Raw genomic sequence first — 26,394 nt, forward strand, 5'->3', positions numbered from 1 at the left:
GGATTTCGAAATATGACCGCGGAATAATAGCTGTTGGAATTTAAATTTGAAATTTGAATATCTCAATTTTTTTTTATAGAACATGCCAATGAAATATAGGCATTGGAATTTGAAATTGAAATATATGCGTTGGATTTGAATTTGAAATATAGGCGTTGGAATATAGCTGTTTGAATTTTAAAAAGTAGTTACAATTTGTTTTTTAATTTTACAAAAAATAAATATTTTATTGTTATAGGTATATAGATAGAAATGCTACTTTAAATATTTTGAATTGAGATGTTATAAAATAGATATATGTATTTTTTAATATTATTTTAGGTATAAAATTGAGCCTTATAGTGCAAGTGTCCTTGAAGGAACACCAAATGATGTATCCACATGGCCTTGTTTGGTTGTTTCTTTTATAAATAAATATTGGTTTATTTAAAAAATATTGATTAATGTGAGTATTTTTTTAAATACTTTAAATATATTAATATATAATGATATAATATTTTTTTAAATATAGAATATTTTAATATTTAATTAGTGAATTAAGCGATGTAATTAATAAAAGAGTTGTTAAAACTTGAAATGATGTTTGATTGTGGTTAATTTTTTTTAATAAACTCATTCGAACACGCTCCTAATTAACCTTATTAGGTTGATATTATTTAACTTTATAATCAAACATAATTTCATTTCACATTATTTAAATTCATTAACCAAATTATTAAAATACTCTTTATTTAAAATAAATAAAATTTATTTTATCATTATATATTAATATTTTTTAAATACTTTTACAAAAAAAAATCTTCAATTTCTCAAAATCACCCTTAATAATTATCATTTAAATATTCGAGATTGTTTAAATAATCTATTTCTAAACAATATGTTATAGTTATTTAAATAGTTACAAATGAATGGTGTAAAAATATATAAAAATTTTAATAAGGCTTTGAGTTTAGATCATTGAAGAAAGATATTTGTCAAAATTAGTTTATCTAGTTCATATTAAATATGTCTAAAACAAATTGAAATCTATAAAATAATAAATATGTTTGAAATTTTTATAGAAGAGTAACCGAGATCAAACAAACCTAAAAGCATCAAAGATAAATGAGACCAAATATATATATATATATATATATATATAATATAATGTTTAATTTTAAGTGTCAGGATTGTCGGGTCGAAATATGTGATTAATTTGGATATATATGTAAGAGTAATAGATTCTTGTGGTGACTCGTCCATAAACTTAAAACGGTTAAAAATAATATTAAAAATGTTATAGATATGTTTCGAACTTACGACGTAGTTGTAACAAAACAAGTACAACATTTTAACCAACTAAACTAATAACACTTTTTATTTTAAATTTAACACCAAATTTGATAAATTGGAACATTTTAAAAATACAAGTTTAACTTTTTAACTAATTAATCTATATATATAATAATGTTTAATTTTCAAAATTGTCCGAATTGTCGAGTCGAGAATATAATAATAAGTAATATTAGACCCTTTATTCAAAATCTAACTTACAAAATATATATACATACATAAAATTATAAAATTATTTTAATAACCATAAGTGGTCTAGTGGTTAAATTGTTAACATTTTATACTAATGACTAGTGTTTGAAATTTTGAATCACTCTAAAAAAAAAAAAAGTAATTATTATATATGAATTAGCGAACATTGAATTTAAAGATTTGTTTTATCAAAACTAGAAACTATTTTTATTTACACTTGATGAATGTTTTCAATTTATATAATTTTGAATAAGTTTTAAAAAATAATTTTAAATAAAAATAAATATTTTTATTTTCACCTATGGAATGTTTATAATTTATATAATTTTGAATAAATTTTAAAAAATAATTTTAAATAATTTTTTTTTTAAAATAAAACGAGTGAATAAAAGTAAGTTTTATCATTTTTTTTAATAATTAAATTAAAAATTATTAAATGAAATTATAAATTCAAATATTTACAAAAAATAAAAAATTATTGGTTTTATATTATTACTAGTGCTTTTATGTTACTAAAAATTAATAACTAAAACATATTCTTTAAAGTCAACTATGCATCCACGAGATAATTTCTTACCACTCAATCTCTAAATATAGTAGTGATAATTGATTTTGAAATAATCTCACTTGATGAATATTTGTAGGTTTTTTTTTACAAATCATTTAAATAATTAACGGATCTCATCTATTATTTAATGTAAAAAACATGTCTCATTAGGGAATATTAAATTCTTAGTACAAAACATTTAATGAGATTTTTAAGAGCTTGTTGGTACGTAGTGGGTTTTAAATAAACATAAATTTATTTTAAAATATTAATGGGTAATAAGTTTGAAGGTAAGTTTTTTTATTTATAAAAATAACTTAAAAGTATATTAATTTATAATAATAAAATAAGTTTTGTAAAATAAAAATTATTAATATTTTAGATAATAAATTGAATAATACAATTGATAAAAAAAAATCAATAATTAAATAATATTTAAATATAATTAAAAAAAATTAAATTTTTAAAATGGAACATAATTGCCTCATTTATTATGCAATTATTAAGAAAACTACAATTAACACTCTCATAATTAATAGAAATAAATGTAAGAAATAAGTAATTAAATATATTAATTTTAATAAAATCAAGATAAATTTGCATATTTCAAATAATAAAAAACATTTTAAAATGAAACTTATAATATTGTTTTTCTATATTGGAAGTGTGATTGCCTTAATTTCGTTTATAATTTTGTTGTCTAAGTTATTTCTTTTAAAATTGTTTTATTTTATTTTTGTTAAATGAATAAATATATTAAAAAAATATAAAAGATAAGTATCAAGTCTGCACCACGTAGGATTGACAGTTGTCCGCGGTGTACGATAGATACATGTCTTCACTCCCTCTCTACCAATTCTCTCACTAAAAATTAATATTTATTTTTTTAAAATAAATTATTTAAATTTTGAATTGAATTAAATTAAATTAAATTAAATTAAATTAAATTAAATTAAATTCAATTAAATTAAATTCAATTAAATTATTATAATAAAAATAAATTTAAAATATTTTAATTAATAAATGAGTAATTTAATAATTAAATATATATATAATTTAGGGGTCAAATCAAACGAACTCTTAATGATTGCTTCCTTTGGCAAAATATAATGCTGTTAAATTATTTATTACGTAACTTATTAATTTAGTACTTATCCTTTCTTTTTTAATATAAATAATTTTGAAAAGATAATGAATAAAGTAAATAATAAAATTATGATCATATATTAAAGTATAACATTAAAAATAAAGTTTGTTATGATGGTGCCAATAATACTAATTTATTTTATTTTATTTAAAAAAAATTATATTTTGAGAAAGAAATTACCATACTTTAATAAAGCCATGGTTGATTTTAATTTGAATGTTTTTTTTTTAAAATAATATTAGTTTAATTTTCTAAATAAATTATGATTTAATATTATATATGTATAATTGTATATATGATAAACTCTAACCCTATTTAAAAGTAAATATTATTAATTTATTTAAGAATTAATATTTTATAACATTTTGTTTATATAATTACAATCTCATAATTTATTAAAACTAAAATAAAAACATGACTGTAAAAGTATTTAAGGACAATAATATATATAAATTATTTACATATCATTAAATCACCATTAAAATTTAAAACAAATAAAAAAGAGAATTTTAAATAATACTTAATTTTTTATTAATACTCATAAGACAATAATCTAATTTCTTAGTTATTTTTCTTTATCATTTTGTTAAACGATACATATATATTAAAAATAATAAAAATTTAGTTACATGAAAATAAATAAAAATAATAATTCAACCACATTACTTAATAAATTATGAAACTATTTTTTTTATCATTATTAATATATTAATTAAAATATTAAAATACTTTTATTTATTTATTTATTAAATATTAATATTTACAACTAACCCAATTTTTTATATCAATTTAAAATGATTGGAGGTTGAGCTGTTAATTTTTGATGTTATGATCATATATTAAAAATAAAGTTTGTTATAATGTTGTCAATAATTCTTTTATTTTTAAAAATAAAATGTATGCTGAGAAAGAAATTACCATACTTTAATAAAGTCATGGTTCATTTTAATTTGAATGATTGTCTAAATAAATTATATATAATATGATAAACTCTAACCCTATTTAATTGTAAATATTATAAGCTCATTTAAGAATTGATATTTTATCATATTTTGTTTATATAATTACAATTTCATAATTTATTAAAACTAAAATAAAAAATATGAGTGTGTAAATATATTTAAGGAAATAATATATACATAAATAATTTACATATCATTAAATCACCATTAAAATTTAAAATAAATAAAAAAAAGAACTTTAAATAACACTTAATTTTAGAAAATAATAATCATTTAAATAAATATCATTTCTTAGTTACTTTTCTTTATAAATTAAATAAAATTATTTAAATAAGCTAGCCAAACCTATAAGTTGACTTTATGTATTTTATCATTTTTGGTCCAAAAATGAGATTGAGTAGAATATTTATTTTGTTTTCAATAAATACTTTTTTATTGAAATATATTTGAGCTGAATACATTTTTTTTAATTTAAATTTAAAATATTTAGTTTTTGTCATAACTTTTATTTAATATATGTACTAGTCAGATTATCGTACTCCAACGCGTGAATCTCAATCGCGTTCAATTATTTCAATTCCAAACAGAACCTTATATTTTCCCCGTTTTATTCATAGAATTGACAACTGGTTTCATTTCACTCTGATTCTCTGGTTTTTAAAAACCACCTCAGAGAACTCACCGGCGACTACCACTCGTCGGCGGCGATCATCGGAAATCCATTATACCTTGCCGGAGAAACTACCGTACGATCAAACAGACGGCGGCGGCGTACCTTCACTGTAAGTCACCTTTCTCCGGCGGTACTGTTCTTATACTTGTTTTTGAATGTTGTGATACTTAGCATGTTTATGATCATTTTGTTTAGAGTGAAAGAGTTCAGTAATTGAAAAGATGGATTCCAGACGGAGAATCGTCAGATCTTTATGGACTATATCGAGTAATTTTCTACTAGCAGCGATATTAGTTTCTGCTGAGAGAAACTTGAAGAATTCAAGCTATGTTGCTGATGAATCTGGATCAACAAATTATCTCACTAACGTATACAATTTTCTATGGCAAGCAGATGATTCTGGTTATCAACATGTTTGGCCTGTAAGTGATGAGTTTTTTGTTCATGATATCTTCGTTTTATCTTGCACGAGTTTTTGTTCTTTATTTGGTAGGTTAAAGGTGACTATTCGATGATTTTACTGGTTAAATTTAATCTGCTTTGTTTTCATCTTGATTCAAGTATTTTTTTACCTTTATGGATCATAATCTAGCAAAGAAATTATAGTTTTATTGATTCAAGTACTTTTTGACCTTTATGAATCATTCTCTAGCAAAGAGATTATAGTTCTACTGATTCAAGTACTTTTTGACCTATATGGATCATAATCCAGTAAAGAAATTCTAGTTCTACTGATTCTAGAACTTTTTGGCCTATATGGATCATAATCTAGCAAAGAAATTATAGTTCTACTGATTCTAAAACTTTTTGGCCTATATGGATCATAATCCAGCAAAGGAATTATAGTTCTACTGATTCATGTACTTTTTGACCTATATGGATCATTATCTAGCAAAGAAATTATAGTTCTACCGATTCAAGTACTTTTTGACCTATATGGATCATAATCCAGCAATGATTGAGTGAATCTCATGACACCAACCAAACATTGATCCATTGTGTGTTTTTGGATTTGCTTGAATTTTTTGTTGATTTATTACAAATGTCTCACTTATCTAGTTCTCAATTGAAACTCCTTTCAGAAGTAGATGTTTTCCTTTCATTTCTAAGTTTCCTCAATGTTATTTTTGACAAAACATGGTTTCCTATTCCTATAGTTTTCTAGTTGGACTGTTAAGCTCGAAAGAAATTGAAGGATCTCCGAGAACAAGACTTGCCTTTCTAGATTGGTTTTTGAGTACCATATACATGAATTTCCATATATTTGATTGGCTTTGTAGGAAATGAAATTTGGATGGAAAATTATTGTGGGTAGCATAGTTGGATTCTTTGGAGCAGCATTTGGAAGTGTAGGTGGTGTTGGTGGTGGAGGCATATTTGTTCCTATGCTAAGCCTAATTATTGGATTTGATGCTAAATCAGCCACTGCTATATCAAAATGTAAGAGAAAAAACTTAAACTTTCTGATTTTCATTAAAGAAAAATGACTAAGAATTGGTTCTTGTTGTTTTGTTAGGTATGATTATGGGTGCAGCAGGCTCAACTGTCTACTATAATCTCAAATTGAGGCATCCTACAATAAATATGCCCATTATTGACTATGATCTCGCACTTCTTGTCCAACCAATGTTAATGCTTGGCATTAGTATTGGGGTCGCATTCAACGTTATTTTTGCAGACTGGATGGTCACGGTTCTGCTTATTATTCTCTTTATTGGTAAATTTTGGGAGACGCATTATTTTGTTTGCAAATATGCATTTTATGTGTTAATTATGAAATATTGTATTTACAGGCACTTCAACAAAAGCCTTTCTTAAAGGACTTGAAACATGGAAGAAAGAAACAATCATGAAAAAGGTTTTTGTTGTAATGAAATCTCTGCATTTTTTTTGTGATTCAATATGTAACGCGATTAGTTCTTTTTCGTTTTCAGGAAGCTGCTAAGAGACTTGAAACCAGTGGTTAGTTAATCAACATTACAAAGTTTACTTGTTGATAGATTTGTCTTCTTTTTGTTAATGTTTTTCATTGAGATTTGTTTTACAGGCAATAATCAAGAGGGAGCTGAATACAAGCTTCTTCCTAGTGGCCCAAATAACGGGTCTGTGGCCAAAGGCTCTGACGAAACCGAGGTATTTATTATTTTTTAACCTGAAATTTTGGAATGTGGATAGTTTGATTGAAAATGCTTATTGACTATTTAGGTTAGTTTGATCGAGAACGTTTGCTGGAAGGAACTTGGGCTCCTTGTTTTCGTTTGGATTGCATTTCTCGCATTGCAGATTCTGAAAGTAACCTCTCCCTCCTTACTCTATTTTTAAATATTTTTCTTTGATACATACTACATGATCTAATTGTTTTCCTTTTCTTTCGATAACAGAACAACACGACTACTTGTTCGGTTGAATATTGGGTATTAAACCTGTTACAGGTACTTTTCGTTCATTGAACAACTTGAAACAACAAGTTTATTGTTTTTCGAGTAATAAATTGTAATTGTTTTGTTTTTGTGAATGAAGGTTCCGGTTTCTGTTGGTGTTAGTTTATACGAGGCAGTCAGCTTATACAAGGGTAGAAGAGTAATTGCATCAAAAGGAGAGGATGGAACTAACTTCAAAATACACCAATTGGTTATCTATTGTTCATTTGCAATATTAGCAGGTATAGTAGGAGGCCTTCTCGGTTTAGGCGGAGGATTCATTTTAGGACCCATGTTCTTGGAACTAGGTGTCCCTCCCCAGGTTTCGAGTGCAACCGCCACTTTTGCAATGACCTTCTCTTCGTCAATGTCTGTTGTCGAATATTACCTTCTCAAACGTTTCCCCGTTCCATATGGTAAGTTTCCATGTTTTTATTCTTCTTTCGACTGTTTTTTTATTGTTTTTCTCACATTTGTGACTCGTTTTCTTTCTGGCAGCTGCTTATTTTATCGTCGTGGCTACGATTGCTGCCTTTATTGGACAACATGTTGTAAGAAGATTGATCATTATTCTCGGAAGAGCTTCTTTAATCATATTCATTCTTGCATTGACAATCTTCATAAGTGCAATCTCATTAGGTGAGTTTTGTTTGTTTATCAAGTTATAAGAATTGATTTAACCAATCTCAATTATGAATTTAACTTAAAATGATATGTTTTGTGAAGGTGGAGTTGGCATATCCAATATGATTGGAAAGATCGAGGGACACGAGTACATGGGTTTCGAGAATCTATGCAAATACGGCGATTAATGAGACGGAATCTTGTCGTGTAAATTGCTTTATATAGTTGGATATGAGCAAACTTCTCGGTTTGGCTCCCAATTGTATGTATCATTTCTTTCATAAATGCTAGATTATTTTAAAACGGTATTCTCCTTATTTATTTTATGAAATCTATTAGTTCTTGATATGTAACATTTTAATCCAAATGTGGAATGGGAAGGAATCATTCATGGGCTATGATGGAGTGATAATCGGAATTTGTTTATCATTCTCGTCTCATTTTAATTCGAAATTTTGTAAAAAATATATATATATAAAGAAGAAAAATCACATGTAAAAGTTAGATTCAGTGGAAAAAAATTGATTAAAAAATTAGGTTTCATTCTAATAATAACCTACTAAATAAAATGAGAAAAATAAATTATGATTGAAAAAAAATACACACATTTGCAGTTTTTATATACAGTTCAAATTGTAATATTTTTTCTCATATCTATTTAATTAGTATTTAATTGAATTTAAATGGACCGTAAGTACATAATTATTAGTTTTCCTAACTTTTAATACATTATTAGACGTTGTAAAGTAGGATTATTTGAACAATTCTTACATGAAATATTCATAGAATATACGAAATTTGGAATGTTGTAAATGAATTTTTTTTTCACTTGTTTATATTTGATATTATATTAAAAATATATAACAATTTTTTATTATAATTAAATACAATGTTAAAGTATATTAATATTACTTCATATTCAAATTTTGTGTTATTAATTTTTTTTTTTAATGTTGATAAATATTATAATAATTTAACTATTTAAAAATTATTATCCAATCATCAATCAAACAAGACTCTTATTGAATATTTAATATTTTAATTTATAGACTAAAATAAAAAATTAATAATGTGAGTTTTATATTTATTTATTTATTTATTTAATGAATGAAATCCAGTTATTTCAACCGTTTCTCAATCTTCATTATTTTTTCCCTCTAATATCTCGTTCTCCCAAATCACCATTGTTTCTCTCTTTCATTCTCATAATCAGCTTTCCTTCTTCGATCAGCGATTTCCGATTCTTCAAATTCTTTCGCTATATTCCACATTGAAAGAGTTCTGTAATTGAAATCGACATTTACAGATGCAAGAATGGATTCGAAACGAAGAATATTCAGATCTTTATTTACGATATCATTCAACTTTCTACTAGCAACAATATTAGCTTCTGCTGAGAGGAACTTGAAGCAGCAGGAGAAGAATATAGGTGAATCTCGCTTAAATTTTATCGCGGAGGTGTTTAGATTTCTCTGGCGATCAGATCATTCTGGTTATCGACATGTTTGGCCTGTAAGTTAATATTATATACTTCATTTCTGTCTGAAAATCCTTGTTGATTTGATTGGAAGTAATTTGTACTAATGCAAGTTCATCATATTGTGCGGTTTTGGATAGTTTTCGATTGAAGTTCATTTCAGAAGTGTTTTTTTTTAGGATATGGAATTTGGATGGCAAATTGTTTTCGGTAGTATAGTTGGATTCTTTGGAGCAGCATTTGGAAGTGTTGGTGGTGTTGGCGGTGGTGGTATATTTGTTCCTATGCTAAACTTAATTGTTGGATTTGACGCTAAATCAGCCACTGCTATATCAAAATGTACGAAAAAAGAACTGAAATAATAGAATAGCTTTTTGATTTTCGTAAAATAGACTGAGAATTGGTTCTTGTTGTTTGGTTATTGGTTAGGTATGATTATGGGTGCAGCAGGTTCAACTGTCTACTACAATCTTAAATTGAGGCATCCTACAATTGATATGCCTATTATTGACTATGATCTCGCACTCCTTATCCAACCGATGTTAATGCTTGGCATTAGTATTGGTGTCACATTCAATGTTATTTTTGCAGACTGGATGGTCACGATTCTGCTCATTGTTCTCTTCATTGGTAAGAATCCGTGGCGACGCATTGTTTTGTTTGTAAATATACATTTTTTGTGTTGATTATGACATATTGCATTTACAGGTACCTCAACAAAAGCCTTTCTCAAAGGAATGGATACATGGAAGAAAGAAACAATCATGAAAAAGGTTTTTATTGTAATGAAACTTCTCTGCGTATTTCGTGATTCAGTATATAATGTAATTAGTTCTTCTCTGTTTTCAGGAAGCTGCCCAACGAGTAGAAGCCAATGGTTAGTTTATCAACTATTATAGTAATATGAATACTACAGAGTTTCTTTTAATGTTTTTTTTTTCAGGATCTGAATACAAGCTTCTTCCTGGTGCCCCAAGCAACGGGCCTCAAAATTTGGCCAGGAGCTCTGAGGAAACCGAGGTGTTGTGTGGATCTTTTCTTCTTTAACATGAAACTTCAAAATGTGGTCAGCAATTAGGAATGATCAAAACTGATCATATGTTTATTTCCTGCATAGGTTAGTTTGATGGAGAATGTTTGCTGGGAGGAGCTTGGACTCCTTGTTTTCGTTTGGATTGCATTTCTGACATTGCAGATTCTGAAAGTAAATCAATCTCCTCCTCCTTGCTCTTTTCATATTTGTGTACTAAATGATTTAATGTGTACTTTTTTCCTCTTCACAACAGAACACCACAACTACTTGTTCTGTGGCATATTGGATATTAAACTTGTTACAGGTAATGATATTGTCTATCAAGTCAAAACATGCAATTTAGCATAAGTGTAAAATTGTGAATTCTCTTTATGAATCATATTGAATGGAAAAATGGTTTTTGTATAGGTCCCGGTTGCTGTTGGTGTTAGTTTATATGAGGCAGTCAACCTATACGAGGGAAAGCGAGTAATTGCATCAAAGGGAGAGGGTGGGACTAACTTCAAAGTACACCAATTGGTTATGTATTGTTCATTTGCAGTATTAGCAGGTATAGTAGGCGGTCTACTTGGTTTAGGTGGAGGTTTCATTTTAGGTCCCATGTTCTTGGAGCTAGGAATCCCTCCACAGGTTAGAAAAAAGATGATCATGATCAAACTACAAATGATTAATGTTGTTAGTTGACATCCATTTCTGTTTCTTTAAACAGGTTTCAAGTGCGACAGCCACATTTGCAATGATCTTCTCTTCGTCAATGTCTGTTGTAGAATATTACCTTCTGAAACGTTTTCCTGTTCCATATGGCAAGTTTACATATTCTTATTTTCAATCATTGGTTACTACTTTTATGACCATATGATTTGTTGCAGCTCTTTATTTTATGGCTGTGGCTACTATTGCTGCCTTCATTGGACAACATGTTGTAAGAAAACTGATTATTATTCTGGGAAGAGCATCGTTAATCATCTTCATTCTTGCTTTCACAATTTTCATCAGTGCAATCACATTAGGTGAGTTTTTTTTTTGTATCAAGTTAAAAATTTGGAATTAACTTTAATTGAATAAACTATGTGAATTGTGATGAAGGTGGAGTTGGCATTTCGAACACGATATGGAAGATCAAGGAACACAAATACATGGGTTTTGAGAATCTATGCAAGTATGGTGGTGCATAATTATTTGTTCATCTTATTGTATACATATTATGTTGTTATGTTATGATTAAAGTGGCAGGTTGGTAGGCAGGCAAATGCAAATGTTTCTTTCCAATTGTATGTATCTTTTCCCTTCTTTCACAAATGTTAGATTTTTTGTCCCTATTTGATGCAATCCACAAGCTTGTATGGTATATGTAATTAAAACTTTGAAATCCTTTAAAGCTATTTGAGCTTAGCCTGCATTATAATAGAGTTTCATGTGGAATGAAAATCATTCATGGCTTTGAACCAAGAATTTCCATATCTTTATGGACTATATCATGCAATATTAGTTTTTGCTGAAAGAAACTTGAAGAAACAGGAGAAATATTCAAGATATGTTGCAGATGAATCTGGCTCAAACCTTCAACTTTCTATGAAGAGCAAATGATTCTGGTTATCTGACTTGTAAGTTAATTTTATCAACTTGATTTGCTGTTTTTGTTGATTTCATTTTGTAGAAATTTGAAGAGAAATTATCTTGATATGTTTATGCCTAAACTACTATTGTACAATGAGAGACTTGGCTTTTTTGAAAAGGCAAAGTGTGATTTAGGATTAGAACTAGTTTGATATTTCCATATATTATATGAATGGAGAATTGTTGTGAGTACCTTTGATTTGATGCATAACCATTTTTTTTAATCTTATTTTTGACATAATGTGTTGTTATCTCAACCTAATGGGTAGTTAACTAATAAGAGTAGGTGTCTAAGAGATCAAAGGTTACAAGTTCGATTTTCACTAAGAACTTCCTAAGTTAAGATGATAATCGTGACTAGGGATGACAATTATAATCCGCCCCGCTATAATGGAACGGTTTGTCCCCAATTTGACCAGTAGTTGACCAATAGTTGATTGGGGATGTGGCGGAATGTTATTTGTGTGATTGTGTCCCCGCTCCCATCTCTATCCGTTCTTATCCCGATTTTCTTCCAAACACAATTAAATATATAAAATCACCAATATATTTATTTATTCTTTATATTTTATAAGAGTTTTAAAATTATTTTCTTATAAAAATATGATTTTTCAATATATCATATTAAAAAAATTATATATATATATATATTTTAGAAAATATGATATAAACAGTGTCTCACGAAAATTCTCCAAAATCGAAAAAGACGGAGTTGACAGTGAAAAGAACTCTCCGAAGTAAAATAGGACGGAAATAACGGAAATAGTAATTGCATTCCCAACTCGATCCGCCACGTTAACTTCCCTAGTTAAAGAGAATTAATTAGTGCATTTCTATCTTGTAATTCATTTGTTATTTGTTATGTTTTTATTATTATTATTATTATTATTATTATTATTATGAACATACAATTGAATTGTTTTGACAATTCTATCTTGTGTTTGACTGATCAGAAGTTATTTCCATTACAAATAAAGAAGAAATATAAAAGCATTCTTACCCATAAATCCTGATTTTGTAATACTTTATTTTATTCTAATTAAAATCTGTAATTTGGACAATATATTCAATTGACCATGTTTTAAAGAAAAAAAATCTGAAGTAAAAGAAGAGAAAAAATTATAATCATAAGTCCTATTCTCAATTATAAGTTAGAATTTTCAAGTTAAAGTGAGAAAATAAATTGAGAGTCATAACTAGGAGTGACAATTATAATCCTCCCCGCGATAACAAAGTTGTTGGACGATTTTTTCCCAGCTTGATCAGTAGTTAACTGAGAATGTAACGGGATGATATTTGTGTGATTGTGTCAATGCCTCAACGGAACAGGTTTGCTCGGGAACAGGTTTGCAGTCTAAGGGTATGTCCCTTATTTTAAAAACACTTTAAAATTCTTCTCTCTGGATGAAAAATTATTATCTTTAGATGATTTTAAAGTGTTTTTAGAGCATCTCCAATGGGACTGCATTCGCATATCCAAACTCATTTTTTCCTCCAACCCAACACCAAACTTAACCCCAAAATGCGAATCCACCATTTTCTCTCTCCAAAAAAATCCAAATATGGGTTTACACTATTCATTACGCATAATTAAATTGAAAATTCAAAAGAAACCCCTAAAGTTTATTAATGTTTTGATTTGGATATTTAACTTTTTTATATCCTTTATTCTTAACATTTATTTTTGTTCTTTAATTTTTAATTTAATTATATTTTATATCTAATTTTGTATATAATTTATTTATATGTTTACTTTGTTGTTTTATCTTATATATTTATATTAATATTTTTTTATATATCATAAATTTATAATAATAAATAATATTGGTAAAAAAACTAAAAAATAACCGGTTACAATAATTATATTTTTTTTAAATATTTAAAAATAAAAATTACATTTCTTACCATAATTAAAAATACATCACTTACCATACTTAAAATAAAAATTACATTTTACACAATAAAAAAACACAACATAGATAAAAAAAAATTAACGATAATCAATACAAATATGATTAATAATCTTGTAATTAGAATCATTTTCTCGTTTATATTATTTTGTTATGTATATAAATTTTCTTTAATTAGTGTATTTGAAAAAGTATTGAGGTTTAATTTGTAAAGTTGATAAATATATGAGTAGTTATTGAAAATTATAAAAAGTTTGTATAAAATGGAATATTCTTAGAATATTCTTTTGAGTTTGAAAATGGGTTTTTGGGTTGGAGTTGAATTATTGTTTGAGGTTACATTTACTGCATTTTGGGTTTGAAAATATGGGTATGGGTTGGAGATGGTCTTAAGATAGGAACAACCCTTGAGACATACTCTAGGACAGCAGATCCTCCCTCCCCTCAACTGTACCCCAATCTCATTCTGATTTTGTCAGGAACAATATAAATGCAATTAAATATAAAAAATCACAAATATATTTATTTATTATTTATATTTTATAAGAGTTTAAGATTATTTCCTTATTCAAATATGAATTTTCAATATATATCTTATTAAAAAATTCATTTATATAATTTTTAAAATAATTTTTTTTAGAGAATATGGTATAAACGTTGTCTCACAAAAGTTTTCCAAAATCGAACGTGACGGAGATAGTAGTAAAAAAAATGTCCGAAGTAAAACAGGACGGGGATGGTAATTGCATTCCCGGCTCGATCTGTCTCACAAAAGTTTTCCAAAATCGAACGTGACGGAGATAGTAGTAAAAAAAATGTCTGAAGTAAAACAGGACGGGGATGGTAATTGCATTCCCGGCTCGATCCGCTACATTAACATCCTTAGTCGTGACTCTATTAACAGTGGGAAAAAAATTATGTAAAGAATAAAGGGGCAGGAGTTAATTAGTGCATTTCTCAAAATAATTCATTTGTTATGTTTTTATTATTATTGTGAATTTACAATTGAATTGTTTTGACAATTCTATCTTGTGTTTGACTGATGAGAAGTTATTTCCATTACAAATAAAGAAGAAAAATAAAAGCATTCTTACCCATAAATCATGTTTTTGTAATACTTTATTTTATTCTAATTAAAATCGGTAATTTGGACAATATATTCAATTGACCATGTTTTAAAGAAAAAATCTGAATTCAAAGAAAAAAAGGAAAAAATATAAATGCCTGCTGTGCAAGTGCAACCTATTAATGTTCATGAAAAAATAAATCATATCTCCTCTCAAAACTTTTAGACAGCACAAAAAAGTCCATTAATCTATAATTAGGCTTAACTAAACATAAAATCATACAACAATCATATATTCAAATGGATTATTTTGACATAATTAAATATATATATACTTTCTTTATAAATAACCTCTATAAAAGTACATCAATATTTTGTTTTTGAAAAAGTTTTATAGACTAAGTCGTTTCAGCATAACGATAAAAAAATACAAAAACATGAATGTTTATTGTTTTAACAAACACATCCAAAACATAATAAGATTAACCATTTGGGTGCACCAATAAAAACATAATAAAAAAATGTTCACGAACGAACAAACATAACATAAAAATTATCGTTAACGAGCTCAAAGACACTTAAGAAGATCAATGAGATCACGACGGACTCTATCGTTTTTCTAGAATAGATCTCCCATATCGTCGTAATAATAGCGTTAAGAGTAAACGCATCGATCGACCACACTCACTAAAAGCCCTATAGTTTCTTTCGAGTCAAATAGTCCACCAGAAAATAATCGAAATATAAACATATCGACTCAATACATTGGGCTCGCGATTTCTATTCAAACATCTCATCAACCTCAATACCAATAATGTTATATAATTAGTTTTACAGATTATTTATAAGATATTTGAATAAGAAAGAGGGTAGTGGTTAAAAAATGAATACATCATATAAATATAAGACCAATTATGAAATAATGAAAACCAATTTTAGATCCGACCGTTGTAAGATTTCCCGCTGGGTCCCGCACCCTTAATTTCAAAAAAATCGCATTATACAATAACACCGCTCCTCTATATCGTGCCCGCCTCTCTCTCCCCCAATCGAAAAACCTATCTCTCTCTCTCTAGATTTCTTCCTCGAAGTCCATTCCTTCATGGCGATCGCTTCAGAAACGCATCCAGAGAAGGTAACCAATCTAAATATCTCTTCCTATCATCCAGATTTTGTTCAAGTTACATAAACTCGTCAATTCTAGGGTTTCTTTACTCAAAACCATCCCCCTTTCGCATTTCTATGCCTGCATTGCTCATAGTTTTCTTATCTTGAGGTTTTATAAAAAAAACGAAAGAAAAATTAAAGAAACAAGATTGATTTTGTTTTTTATCTCCGATCTGAAGAAATGTTTGATGGTTGTAAAGAAAATGTATTCAGAATCATCTTGCCCTGCCTATTTTGAAAATGAATTTGAAAGGAATCATCCCTAGGTTAATAAATCTAGGTTATTAGGTTAAGATCTTCATTTCTTGCCATAATTATACAGGATTCAGCTGAAGTAACAGCAACAGAGAAAAAGAGATGGAATCTGAACGATTTCGATATCGGAAAACCTCTTGGAAGGGGGAAATTTGGTCATGTTTATCTCGCAAGAGAAAAAAGGGTGAGAAATGAGAAAATTTAATCAACTATTTCAAAATCTAGACTTCAATTATATCTAATTATTGATCATTGTAAACAGAGTAACCATATTGTAGCTCTTAAGGTTCTTTTCAAGAGCCAGTTAAAGCAATCTCAAGTTGAGCATCAGCTTCGTCGTGAAGTGGAAATCCAAAGTCATTTGAGAAACCCTAATATTTTACGCCTTTATGGATACTTTTATGATCAGGTATCGAAAAACAAAACTCATCAATCATCATATAGATAGAGTCATAGATTGAAATTTATCATTAACATTGTTTATGGGATTGCAGAAGAGAGTATATTTGATATTGGAATATGCAGCTAAAGGAGAATTGTACAAGGAACTACAAAGATGCAAGTATTTTAATGAAAAAAGAGCTGCTACTGTAAGTAGATATAATCGAATTCATTCAAGTTAGATCTTTTGATGAATATGAACTAAAATTGCATTCTGAATTTGTATATAGTATGTTGCATCATTGGCCCGAGCTCTCATTTATTGCCATGGGAAACATGTAATTCATAGAGACATAAAACCCGAGAATCTTTTAGTTGGTGCACAGGTAGAAATCAAACCTTAATCTCTTAGAGAAACCATTTGTCCCCTTTAGTGTATGTTAATGAGAGTTTGTTTCATTCGTTTTGGCAGGGGGAACTAAAAATTGCAGATTTTGGGTGGTCTGTTCATACTTTTAATCGTAGACGAACAATGTGTGGAACATTGGATTATCTTCCACCAGAAATGGGTATGTATTTTGATTTATCATATAGCTAGCTATATAACTGATCAGTTTAATGAATTTTTTCGTCAAAATTCAGTGGAGAGCGTTGAGCATGATGCGACTGTAGATATATGGAGTCTTGGTGTGTTATGCTACGAGTTTTTGTATGGAGTTCCTCCTTTTGAAGCTAAAGAACATTCGGATACTTACAGAAGGTTTGAATTGAGATCTCGAACTTATTTTTATAGCTGATTTTTGTTGTTAAAACTGTGAATTTGGTGTTGAATTGCAGAATTATGTTAGTTGATTTGAAATTTCCTTCAAAGCCTGTGGTATCATCTAGTGGAAAGGATCTCATAAGCCAGGTTTGTGTAGGTTATATCGAACCTTGTAAAAACCGGAAACTTGTTTAAATTTAAATTTGTTGTTTTGGTTGTGAATTTCAGATGCTTGTAAAGGATTCTTCGGAAAGATTACCTCTTCATAAGGTTCTTGAACATCCATGGATTGTTCAAAATGCAGATCCTTCTGGAATCTATAAGCTGTAGATTCCTCGTTCTTTATCGATCTGATCTTCCTTATTATGTTCTTTCGATCTTTTATGCGAGACTTGTGTGTATTGAAAATGTAACAATGTAAACATTTCTTTGTGATTTGATTTCCAATGAAAATCTATATGTTGTTATCTCTATTTTTTGTTTTTATATTTGTTTTTTTACTAATTTATTTATTACAAATAAAAATTATATCTTTTGGAAGAAAATAAAATATTATCCAATTTTTGTTTTCCAAACAATGGGTATTTATTTTTTATAATAGATTATTCAGTGTTCTTTTACACTTTGACTGATATTATTATTATTATTATTTTTATTTTTTCTGTAATTTTTGTTCTGTGTTCTTTTACACTTAGACTAATATTACATTTGATTGTATTTTTTTTTTAAAAAAATTTCTGTAATTTTTATTCATTATTTTTTTGATATTTTAGATAATTGACTTCTCAGCTTACAAATATGGTTCGAGATTCGTGAAAATATTCGTTTAGAGACTTGCTTATGAACTTGCAAACATGTTTGTTGTTTGTTTAGTGGCTCGTTTATTAATTCGGGGATATGTTTGTTTAAAAACTCGTTTAAAACATCAATTAATATATTAATATTTATTAATAAATTAATATTTAATAAAAAAAATAAACTCTTTTACTTAATCCTCGTAGTTTGTGAGACCGACTAAATACATGTAAGCCAAGCTCGAGCTCTAACATAAAAGTTCTAGCCAAACTCAAGCTTGGAACTATTTAACTTGACTCGGATCGATTCGTTTACAATTCAGAAAACGTTAATTCTCATGTTCGAACTCTAATATAAAAGTTCAAGTCGCGCTCGAGCCCGAATATATATACTAAACAAGCCGAGTTTGAGCTGGAATTATTTGACTTAACTCGACTCGTTTTCAACCTGAAGGACATGAATTATTTATTATGTTCGAGCCATTTTAATTTATACAAACATTAATATTAATTTTTTTGGGGTTAAATTAGTTTGATTATAGTATTAAATATAATTGAATATCTTTGAAAAATAGTAAAAATAAAATTGTATATTGGGAAGATTATTTAATTAACTAAATTATATATAAAAAATCAATAAATATTACGACTACATTTGAAGAAATAATAATTTTTTATTTGATAATTACGTATTCGAGAAAATATACTGACTTTTCTTACAATAGAGAGAGAAGCTCTTCATCATCAAGAAGAAGAAGAAGTAGAAGAAGAGGGAATCATTTCCTTCGATTTTCAATTTGTTGTTTTCTCGCATGCAGAATCGTTTCGAGAATTCCTTCTCTTGTAGGTATGATTCTTCTTAATTTCATTCTTTCATTCTTCGTATTGATTCAATGGTTGAAGATTCATTCTAGATGAAGAATCGCTAAGTTTTTCCTCCAATCTTCACCTATTACAAGTTTCAAACTGATCTGAACTCATCTGAACTGTGTTTCTTATCACCGATCAACTGTTCTGTCATTTTCTACATCTTGTTAATAGCGATTTCATTAATAGTACTGTTCTGTGCTTCTCGATTTGATCTGCAACTTTGCTTTGCTCTATGAATGTTTGATTTCAATTCTTGCATGTTCTTACAGGAGTTTCATTACTTACTGAAGTATTCGCCCTGTTAGTTTCTCATTATGAGTCAAGATCATCATCTTGCCCAAATTGGAGCAAGAAGATGTATATCTGTACTTGCCCTAGTATTTGCCATCGTTTTGATGATACAGTATTCTGAATTTCCATATGGTGCTATATCGTCTGTTGAAACACCAGTTAGTACCTTCTCAATGGTAAACAACTCCACTAATATCACAAACTCGAAAACTCTACTCAATGTAACCAGTCGATCAGGAGGAGGAGGAGGAGGAATGGAATTAGTTCCGAAGGATAAACTTGTTTCGGAAAGGAACAATGAAACAGATACTTCTTTCGAAGGAGATGATGTTATTGATCCCGAGGATGAGTCTCACTTCAAGAATTTTACTCTTGGAGATGATCCATTGCTTAATTTTAGAGATAACAGTTCTTTAAGTTTAGATAACAGTTCTACCTCAAATTCATCTTCTATGGTTAAAGATGCTGAGATTCCTTCCTTGCCAGACAACCAGTCCTCTATAGCTAACTTTCCTCCTCCTCCTCCTCCTATGAACAAAGGATCTGCACGAAAATCTTCTGCTGTGTCGATAGCTGACATGAACAATCTGTTGCTTGAAAGCCGTGCTTCATCATTCTCAATGGTGAGTTTTACGCCTTATTTGATGGGATTTGATTATAGAGATATGAATTTGATTATCTAATTTGGTTTATGAGAGCTTGTGGTACTTAACAATTGATGTGGCTGGTATAAATTGGTTGCAGAAACCCCATTGGTCGTTGAAAGTAGATAGCGATTTGCGAATGGCAAAGACAGAGATATTGAACACATCTATCGTACAGAGTGACTATGAACTTTATGCTCCTCTTTATCGAAACATGTCAATGTTCAGAAGGTGGGCATAACTTTAATTTTTTCTTTTCAAATGTTATGAAATTGGATGAATTTTTGAAGTTTAGTTTGAAAATGATATGGTTATAGGAGTTATGAGTTGATGGAATCGATTCTTAAGGTGTATGTATACAAGGAAGGAGAAAGACCGATATTCCATACACCAGTGCTCAAGGGAATTTATGCCTCAGAGGGTTGGTTCATGAAGCAACTGAAATCAAGTAAACATTACATCACTAAGAATCCGAGGAAAGCTCATCTATTCTACTTACCTTTTAGCTCTCGAATGCTGGAGGAGACTTTATATGTTCCTAATTCTCACAGTCGCGATAATCTAGTACAGCATCTAAAGAATTATCTTGACACCCTTGTGAATAAATACGATTTCTGGAATAGAACCGGGGGAGCTGATCATTTTCTCGTTGCTTGCCATGATTGGGTAAATTCTTCCTTCCTATTTCCTCCACTTTTAAAACAAAAAAAAATCTTGTATGAAAATGTGGATCAAATTAGAAACATATATAAAGAATTCATATTTCCTTGTATATTTTTTAGTTTAAAGATTGATATATTTATAGAGATTGTTTTTGCAAGAAAAGATATATTTTTACAAAAAATCTTGTATCAAGATGTTGTTTATTTGGATAAAATGATCAAATATCCTTAGTTTTTAATATTTTAAATTTATAAAGAATAAAATAAAGTATTTTCTTGTAAATTCCTATTTTCTTTTGTTTCTTTAGCTTAGAGCTTGTTTGATCATGGGATTTTTTTGCAAGAAATTGACCTGTTTTATAAAAAGTTGGTTTATTAGGATTAAATGACCAAAATACCCTTAGATTGTTTCTTTGTTGCATACTTCTCTATTCTGTCTAATGCTCTTGTAATAAAGACTTAATGTGAAGAAATATGCACATACTTATGAATTACATTTTAGGTATGAATACGAGGAGTTCAAATGACCATAATACCCCTGCTTGTTTTTATTTGGCACTGTATGTTTATTTGTTCTATGGTTCCAAAACATGCTATGGCAGGCAATTATGCTTTTTATGTTTTTCAGGCACCAGCAGAAACACGTAAATTGATGGCATACTGCATAAGAGCTCTATGTAATTCCGACATAAAAGAAGGTTTCAAATTTGGAAAAGACGTATCTCTCCCCGAAACCTACATCCGATCGCCTCAAAACCCCTTAAAAGATCTTGGTGGAAAACCGGCTTCTCAGAGGAAAACTTTAGCATTCTTTGCAGGAAACATGCATGGTTATCTTCGATACGAGTTGTTAAAACAATGGGAGAATAAAGATCCCGATATGAAAATCTTTGGGAAAATGCGAAAACCGACGACGAAAGGGCAAATGAATTACGTCCAGTACATGAAGAGTAGCAAATATTGTATTTGCGCCAAAGGGTATGAAGTGAATAGCCCAAGGGTTGTGGAGGCTATATTCTATGAGTGTGTTCCCGTTATAATATCAGACCGTTTTGTCCCTCCGTTTTTTGAGATATTGAATTGGGAATCGTTTGCGGTGTTTGTTCCCGAGAAGGAAATGCCGAATTTGAAGAAGATTTTGAGTTCTATTTCGGATGAGAAGTATTTGGAGATGCAGAGGAGGGTAAAAAAGGTACAACAACATTTTCTTTGGCATAGTAGGCCTGTGAAGTATGATATTTTTCATATGATTCTTCACTCGATATGGTATAATAGGGTTTTATTGACGTCGAATGTCGATTAGTAACTGTTAGTCACTGTTGCTTGTACACATAAATTTGTTACACGACGAAATCCTTCAATATTGAATTGGTTGATTGTTGGGTATGTGTTAAAATTGTTTTTTTATAACTAGGAATATTGATATACAAGTTTAGGGCTTCAAATGTTTGCAATCCGCTTAGTCTCGACTTGAGTTTGACTTTCAAGTCGAGTTCGATCCGACTTGTTTAATACTTGTTCGATTACTTGTCGAATTTTTTCGAGTCCAATAATAAATAATATATATATTTTTAATTATTTTAATATTAAAATCTAAAATTTAAAATAAATATTTTTTTTCACACATATTTAAAAATTTAATTTTAATTCAAAGTTATTTAAATCGAGCCGAGTTTGTAGGTAAATAGTCGGGACTCAAATTAAAATGAGTTTTATTATATATATACTTTATTTATTTGTGAAGCTAAATAATAATAAAAAACTTATATATGTAATTTTTTTTAAAAAAAAAAACATCAATATATTTATAAATTTATGTATAACTAAGTTATATTTTAGAATGTTATCTCAATTTTGAAAATATTTAAACAGGAAAAAATAATATTTTAAAATATACTTTGATTTTTAGTAATAACATTTCAATCTAATAGAAATTGTTTATTCATATTTTGTAAAATTAACTCTAATTAAAAAATAAATGAGAAGGCAAACAACCACTAAAAACTCGTTTGAGTTCCTTTTGCATATAAAAAAAATTATCTCTAACAAAAATTGGAATCGATCATCAAACATTCAAATCTATTTAAAAGCCTTGTAACCAAAATAATGCGATTCATTCAATTCTTCATTTAATTCAATCATTATTTTTTTTAATTGACACTTCCTCTAGAGTAACTAGGGTTTGGCAATATATTAAAAGTGAAAATTATTAAGCCTATTTCTTCCATTTCTCTCTAGATAGGTCGGCACATTTTTGTTTTGTCTTCTTCTTCATGAAACTATTAATGATTAATCAATACTTATTCTTATGTACTGGGTTGTAATTCAATTTGTATTTTTTTTAAGATGGGTATTGCTAACAGCCTAATATAACCACCTTTTCAACATCACTAATAAGTGGAGAAGAATCTTGATCACCCAGAAGAACCGAGAAATATATCGTGTTGAAATGACAAAAAAATCATTCAATATTACGTGAGAGGATTAAATTTACCAGATATATTGTTCTTCACATTCCGAAATTCTATTTGAAAATCACGAAAATATCAAGACAACTATTTGTTTTGCCCAATAATAAAATCTCAATATAAAAACCTTTGAAAAAATGCATTAACACAATATTGCATCCAATACATGAATAGCAACAAATAAGCCCGTATTATTAAGGACCTCAAATTCTTCCATTTTAAAAAAAATAGAGTATTATTAGTTATTTAATTAATTAATAAATATATATTATAAATCAAATAATATATTTTTCCTTCAACTATATTAATATTTTATTTTGTAGGTCACAATAATTATTTTGGGTATGGGTTCCTAATTCTAAGGGCCGACCATATGTGGAGTCATATTCTATGAGTGTGTTTTCATAATATTATCTGACGGTTTTGTCCCTCCTTATTTTGAGATATTGAATTGGGAATCATTTGTGAAGAAGATTTTGAGTTCAATTTTTGGAAGAGAAGTATTTGGAGATGCAGAGGAGGGTAAAAAAGGTACAACAATAATTTCTAAATTATGATATTTTTCGTATGATTCTTCAATCGAAATAGTTTAATAGAGTTTTATTGACGACAAATGAATAATTTTTGTAATTGTTAGTCACATAAATTTGTCTTTTACACGAGGAAAATCTGGTTATTGAATTGAGCTTTTTGTTTTTATAGATGGTGTTGAAATTGTTTTTTTTTAATTGTGATGTTTTTATATTTAAATAGGAATAATTTATAACTTTATTATATCTTGTTATTAAGTGTGTTGACTTAATGATTTAAAAATTGAAAGGGAAACTTCCTACTATTTTGGCTAAATGTACAAGTATTGGAATACATTAAAAATAAAAAATAAACAATAAAAAGTTAACTACATTGGGATGATAGTTACTCTATGGCCTAATTAATGAATTAGCTATGGTAATTAAAATGACTTTTATTATAATATATAAACATTTTTATTTATTTATGAAGCTAAACAAGAATAAGAAGTCACTTTATACTGAGTTATTTGGAAATAGTTTTTTGTTTTGTTTTGGTGAATTGAAAAGTTAATAAAATTATAAATTTATATTTAATTAGGTTATGATTTAAAATGTTATTTCAAATTTGTTCTTAAGTAACTTATCTGAATATTTAGTTTATATAAGATAATGTTTAAAAATATATTATATATTAATAAATTTAATAATTTTTTTTCGTCTAAATTCAAATACAAAATTAACAACTTTTTACTGTTCAAATTCAAATTCGGTAGATCTACCAGTAAATTCAAAAAAAGCGGACAAATTTATTTATTTTATCAATCAATTAATTTATTTTAGCAAAATAAGATCCAAAGTTTTCACTAAGTCTTTTGAGAATTTTTTTATAAAACCTAAAAGAAGAAAAAAATAATGATCGTTGATGATTTTGAGGAGATAATGATTATTTTTGTTAAAAAACTTAAAAGGTATTGATATATAAATAAAATAAAAAATATATTTAAAATAAAGATTATTTTAGTATTTTGATTAATGAAATAAGTAATTATTGTTAAGAAATAATTAATTAAAAAATTAATTTTGTTTGAATTATTTTAAAAATCCAAAAGAACCTGGCCTAAGTAAATGAAAGGAGCTATTTTTACCGTTCAAATTCACATTCATTAGAGCTACAAGTAAATTCAAAGAAAGGGGACAATTTTTTTTAATAATTCAATCAATTAATTTATTTTAGCAAAATAAGATTCAAAGTTTTCACTAAGTAAATGAAAGGAGCTACTCGCGAGTTATTTAAATCTCAACTCGGTAAAATGCTCGTCTGAGTTCGTTCGTAACGGCAACCAAGTTCGAGCTCATTTAAAAGTTTGATAATTTAAATGAATCAAGCTTAACTTTTAGATATTTGACTCGTCAATTCGCTGACATGTTCCTTTAGAAGCTCGTTAATGGGCTCGCGAACATGTTCTTTAATAGGCTCTTGAAAATGTTCATTTAGAGACTCGTTTATGAATTCGCTCGTTTAATATTTATTAATATACTATTGAGTAAGACTTCAATATTTGTGATATATATATATATTATATTATATTATGATTATATATATATATTAGGATTATATATTTGTTAGAATTATATAACTCCTAAGCTTTTATATTAATTAGGATTCTGTATATGTTGGAATTTATTTAAATTTGTAACTTACATTTAAAAAAAAAATAAAATATTAGAGAACTAATATGATAATCATCGTCATAATCTCCATTTTAAACTCTTGAAGAGGTTACTTTCAATCCAATTATATATCAGTTATGGTTTTGAGGGAACATATTATTATATAAACTCATGTTATAAGTTCTAACCCTATATTAGAATATGTTAGCTCTGATTATGTTATTTTTAATAATATTCTATTTTTCGGTAGTCATAACCAATTTTATCTTAATGAACTACATTAAATATATGTTTTTTTTATTGTTTTCATCATTTTTCGTAATATGTTTAACCCATATTAATATTTATTAATAAATTAAGATTTAATAACATAAAAAATTTGAAACTCATAAAGAAATGAAACTTCTTATAGATTTTAAACGAGCTTTCTAAACGAGTTTTTCACGAGGTATAAACGAGGTTAACTCTATTTTGTAAGACCAATTAAATACATACAAGCTTACTGATTGCTTTATTAAAGACTCTCTAAAACAAATGAAAAGTATGTCCAGCTTTCAGTAAAGTAAGCCAAGAATTTCCGCTCGACTACAGGGAGAGGATTGGAGAGACCTCCAACAACCGAGGGCAAAAAGAGAAGTGATTCAATTATTAAATACGATACCACCACTTAAAACTGATTCCACTTAGGTGAGTTACAAGGCTCTTACTGATTTAGGGCTGAAAGACATAGAACACGTTAGAAAAAATTTCAAACTCTAATATAATAGTTCGAACCGAACTCGAGCCCAAATATGTACTAAAAGAGTCGATCTCGATTCTAAAATTATTTTGCTTAGCACGTCTGTTTACTGCCCTAGTTTTCACGCTGGCTTAAAATTTTTGTTTGGGTAAAAATTGTCTTATATTATTATGAATA

At 27.9% G+C, this 26,394-nt stretch overlaps 3 protein-coding genes and 1 pseudogene across 3 annotated transcripts; all 4 read left to right on the forward strand.

Annotated features, from left to right (window-relative positions):
- Positions 1 to 4,813: 4,813 nt before the first annotated feature.
- Positions 4,814 to 8,265, forward strand: LOC124941590 (sulfite exporter TauE/SafE family protein 3-like). Its single transcript, XM_047481930.1, has 12 exons — positions 4,814 to 4,962; positions 5,049 to 5,275; positions 6,134 to 6,293; positions 6,370 to 6,570; positions 6,647 to 6,711; positions 6,788 to 6,815; positions 6,901 to 6,986; positions 7,059 to 7,145; positions 7,235 to 7,285; positions 7,374 to 7,689; positions 7,772 to 7,912; positions 8,000 to 8,265. The coding sequence occupies exons 2-12, from the start codon at positions 5,075 to 5,077 to the stop codon at positions 8,083 to 8,085; spliced, it is 1,422 nt and encodes a 473-aa protein (XP_047337886.1). The 5' UTR covers positions 4,814 to 4,962; positions 5,049 to 5,074; the 3' UTR covers positions 8,086 to 8,265.
- Positions 8,266 to 9,162: 897 nt separating this feature from the next.
- On the forward strand, positions 9,163 to 11,640 carry LOC124942235 (annotated as a pseudogene).
- A 4,394-nt stretch (positions 11,641 to 16,034) lies between these two features.
- On the forward strand, positions 16,035 to 18,039 carry LOC124942359 (serine/threonine-protein kinase Aurora-1-like). Its single transcript, XM_047482845.1, has 9 exons — positions 16,035 to 16,135; positions 16,490 to 16,606; positions 16,685 to 16,831; positions 16,917 to 17,012; positions 17,094 to 17,189; positions 17,276 to 17,372; positions 17,446 to 17,563; positions 17,641 to 17,713; positions 17,795 to 18,039. Exons 1-9 carry the CDS (start codon positions 16,103 to 16,105, stop codon positions 17,894 to 17,896), a joined length of 879 nt encoding a protein of 292 aa, XP_047338801.1. The 5' UTR covers positions 16,035 to 16,102; the 3' UTR covers positions 17,897 to 18,039.
- A 1,026-nt stretch (positions 18,040 to 19,065) lies between these two features.
- Positions 19,066 to 22,213, forward strand: LOC124942575 (probable glycosyltransferase At5g03795). The gene is made up of 5 exons (XM_047483106.1): positions 19,066 to 19,207; positions 19,500 to 20,144; positions 20,266 to 20,396; positions 20,483 to 20,831; positions 21,456 to 22,213. Exons 2-5 carry the CDS (start codon positions 19,545 to 19,547, stop codon positions 22,128 to 22,130), a joined length of 1,755 nt encoding a protein of 584 aa, XP_047339062.1. The 5' UTR covers positions 19,066 to 19,207; positions 19,500 to 19,544; the 3' UTR covers positions 22,131 to 22,213.
- Positions 22,214 to 26,394: the final 4,181 nt, after the last annotated feature.

The sequence above is a fragment of the Impatiens glandulifera genome, chromosome 6 (assembly GCF_907164915.1).
Source record: "Impatiens glandulifera chromosome 6, dImpGla2.1, whole genome shotgun sequence".
NCBI lineage: Eukaryota > Viridiplantae > Streptophyta > Magnoliopsida > Ericales > Balsaminaceae > Impatiens > Impatiens glandulifera.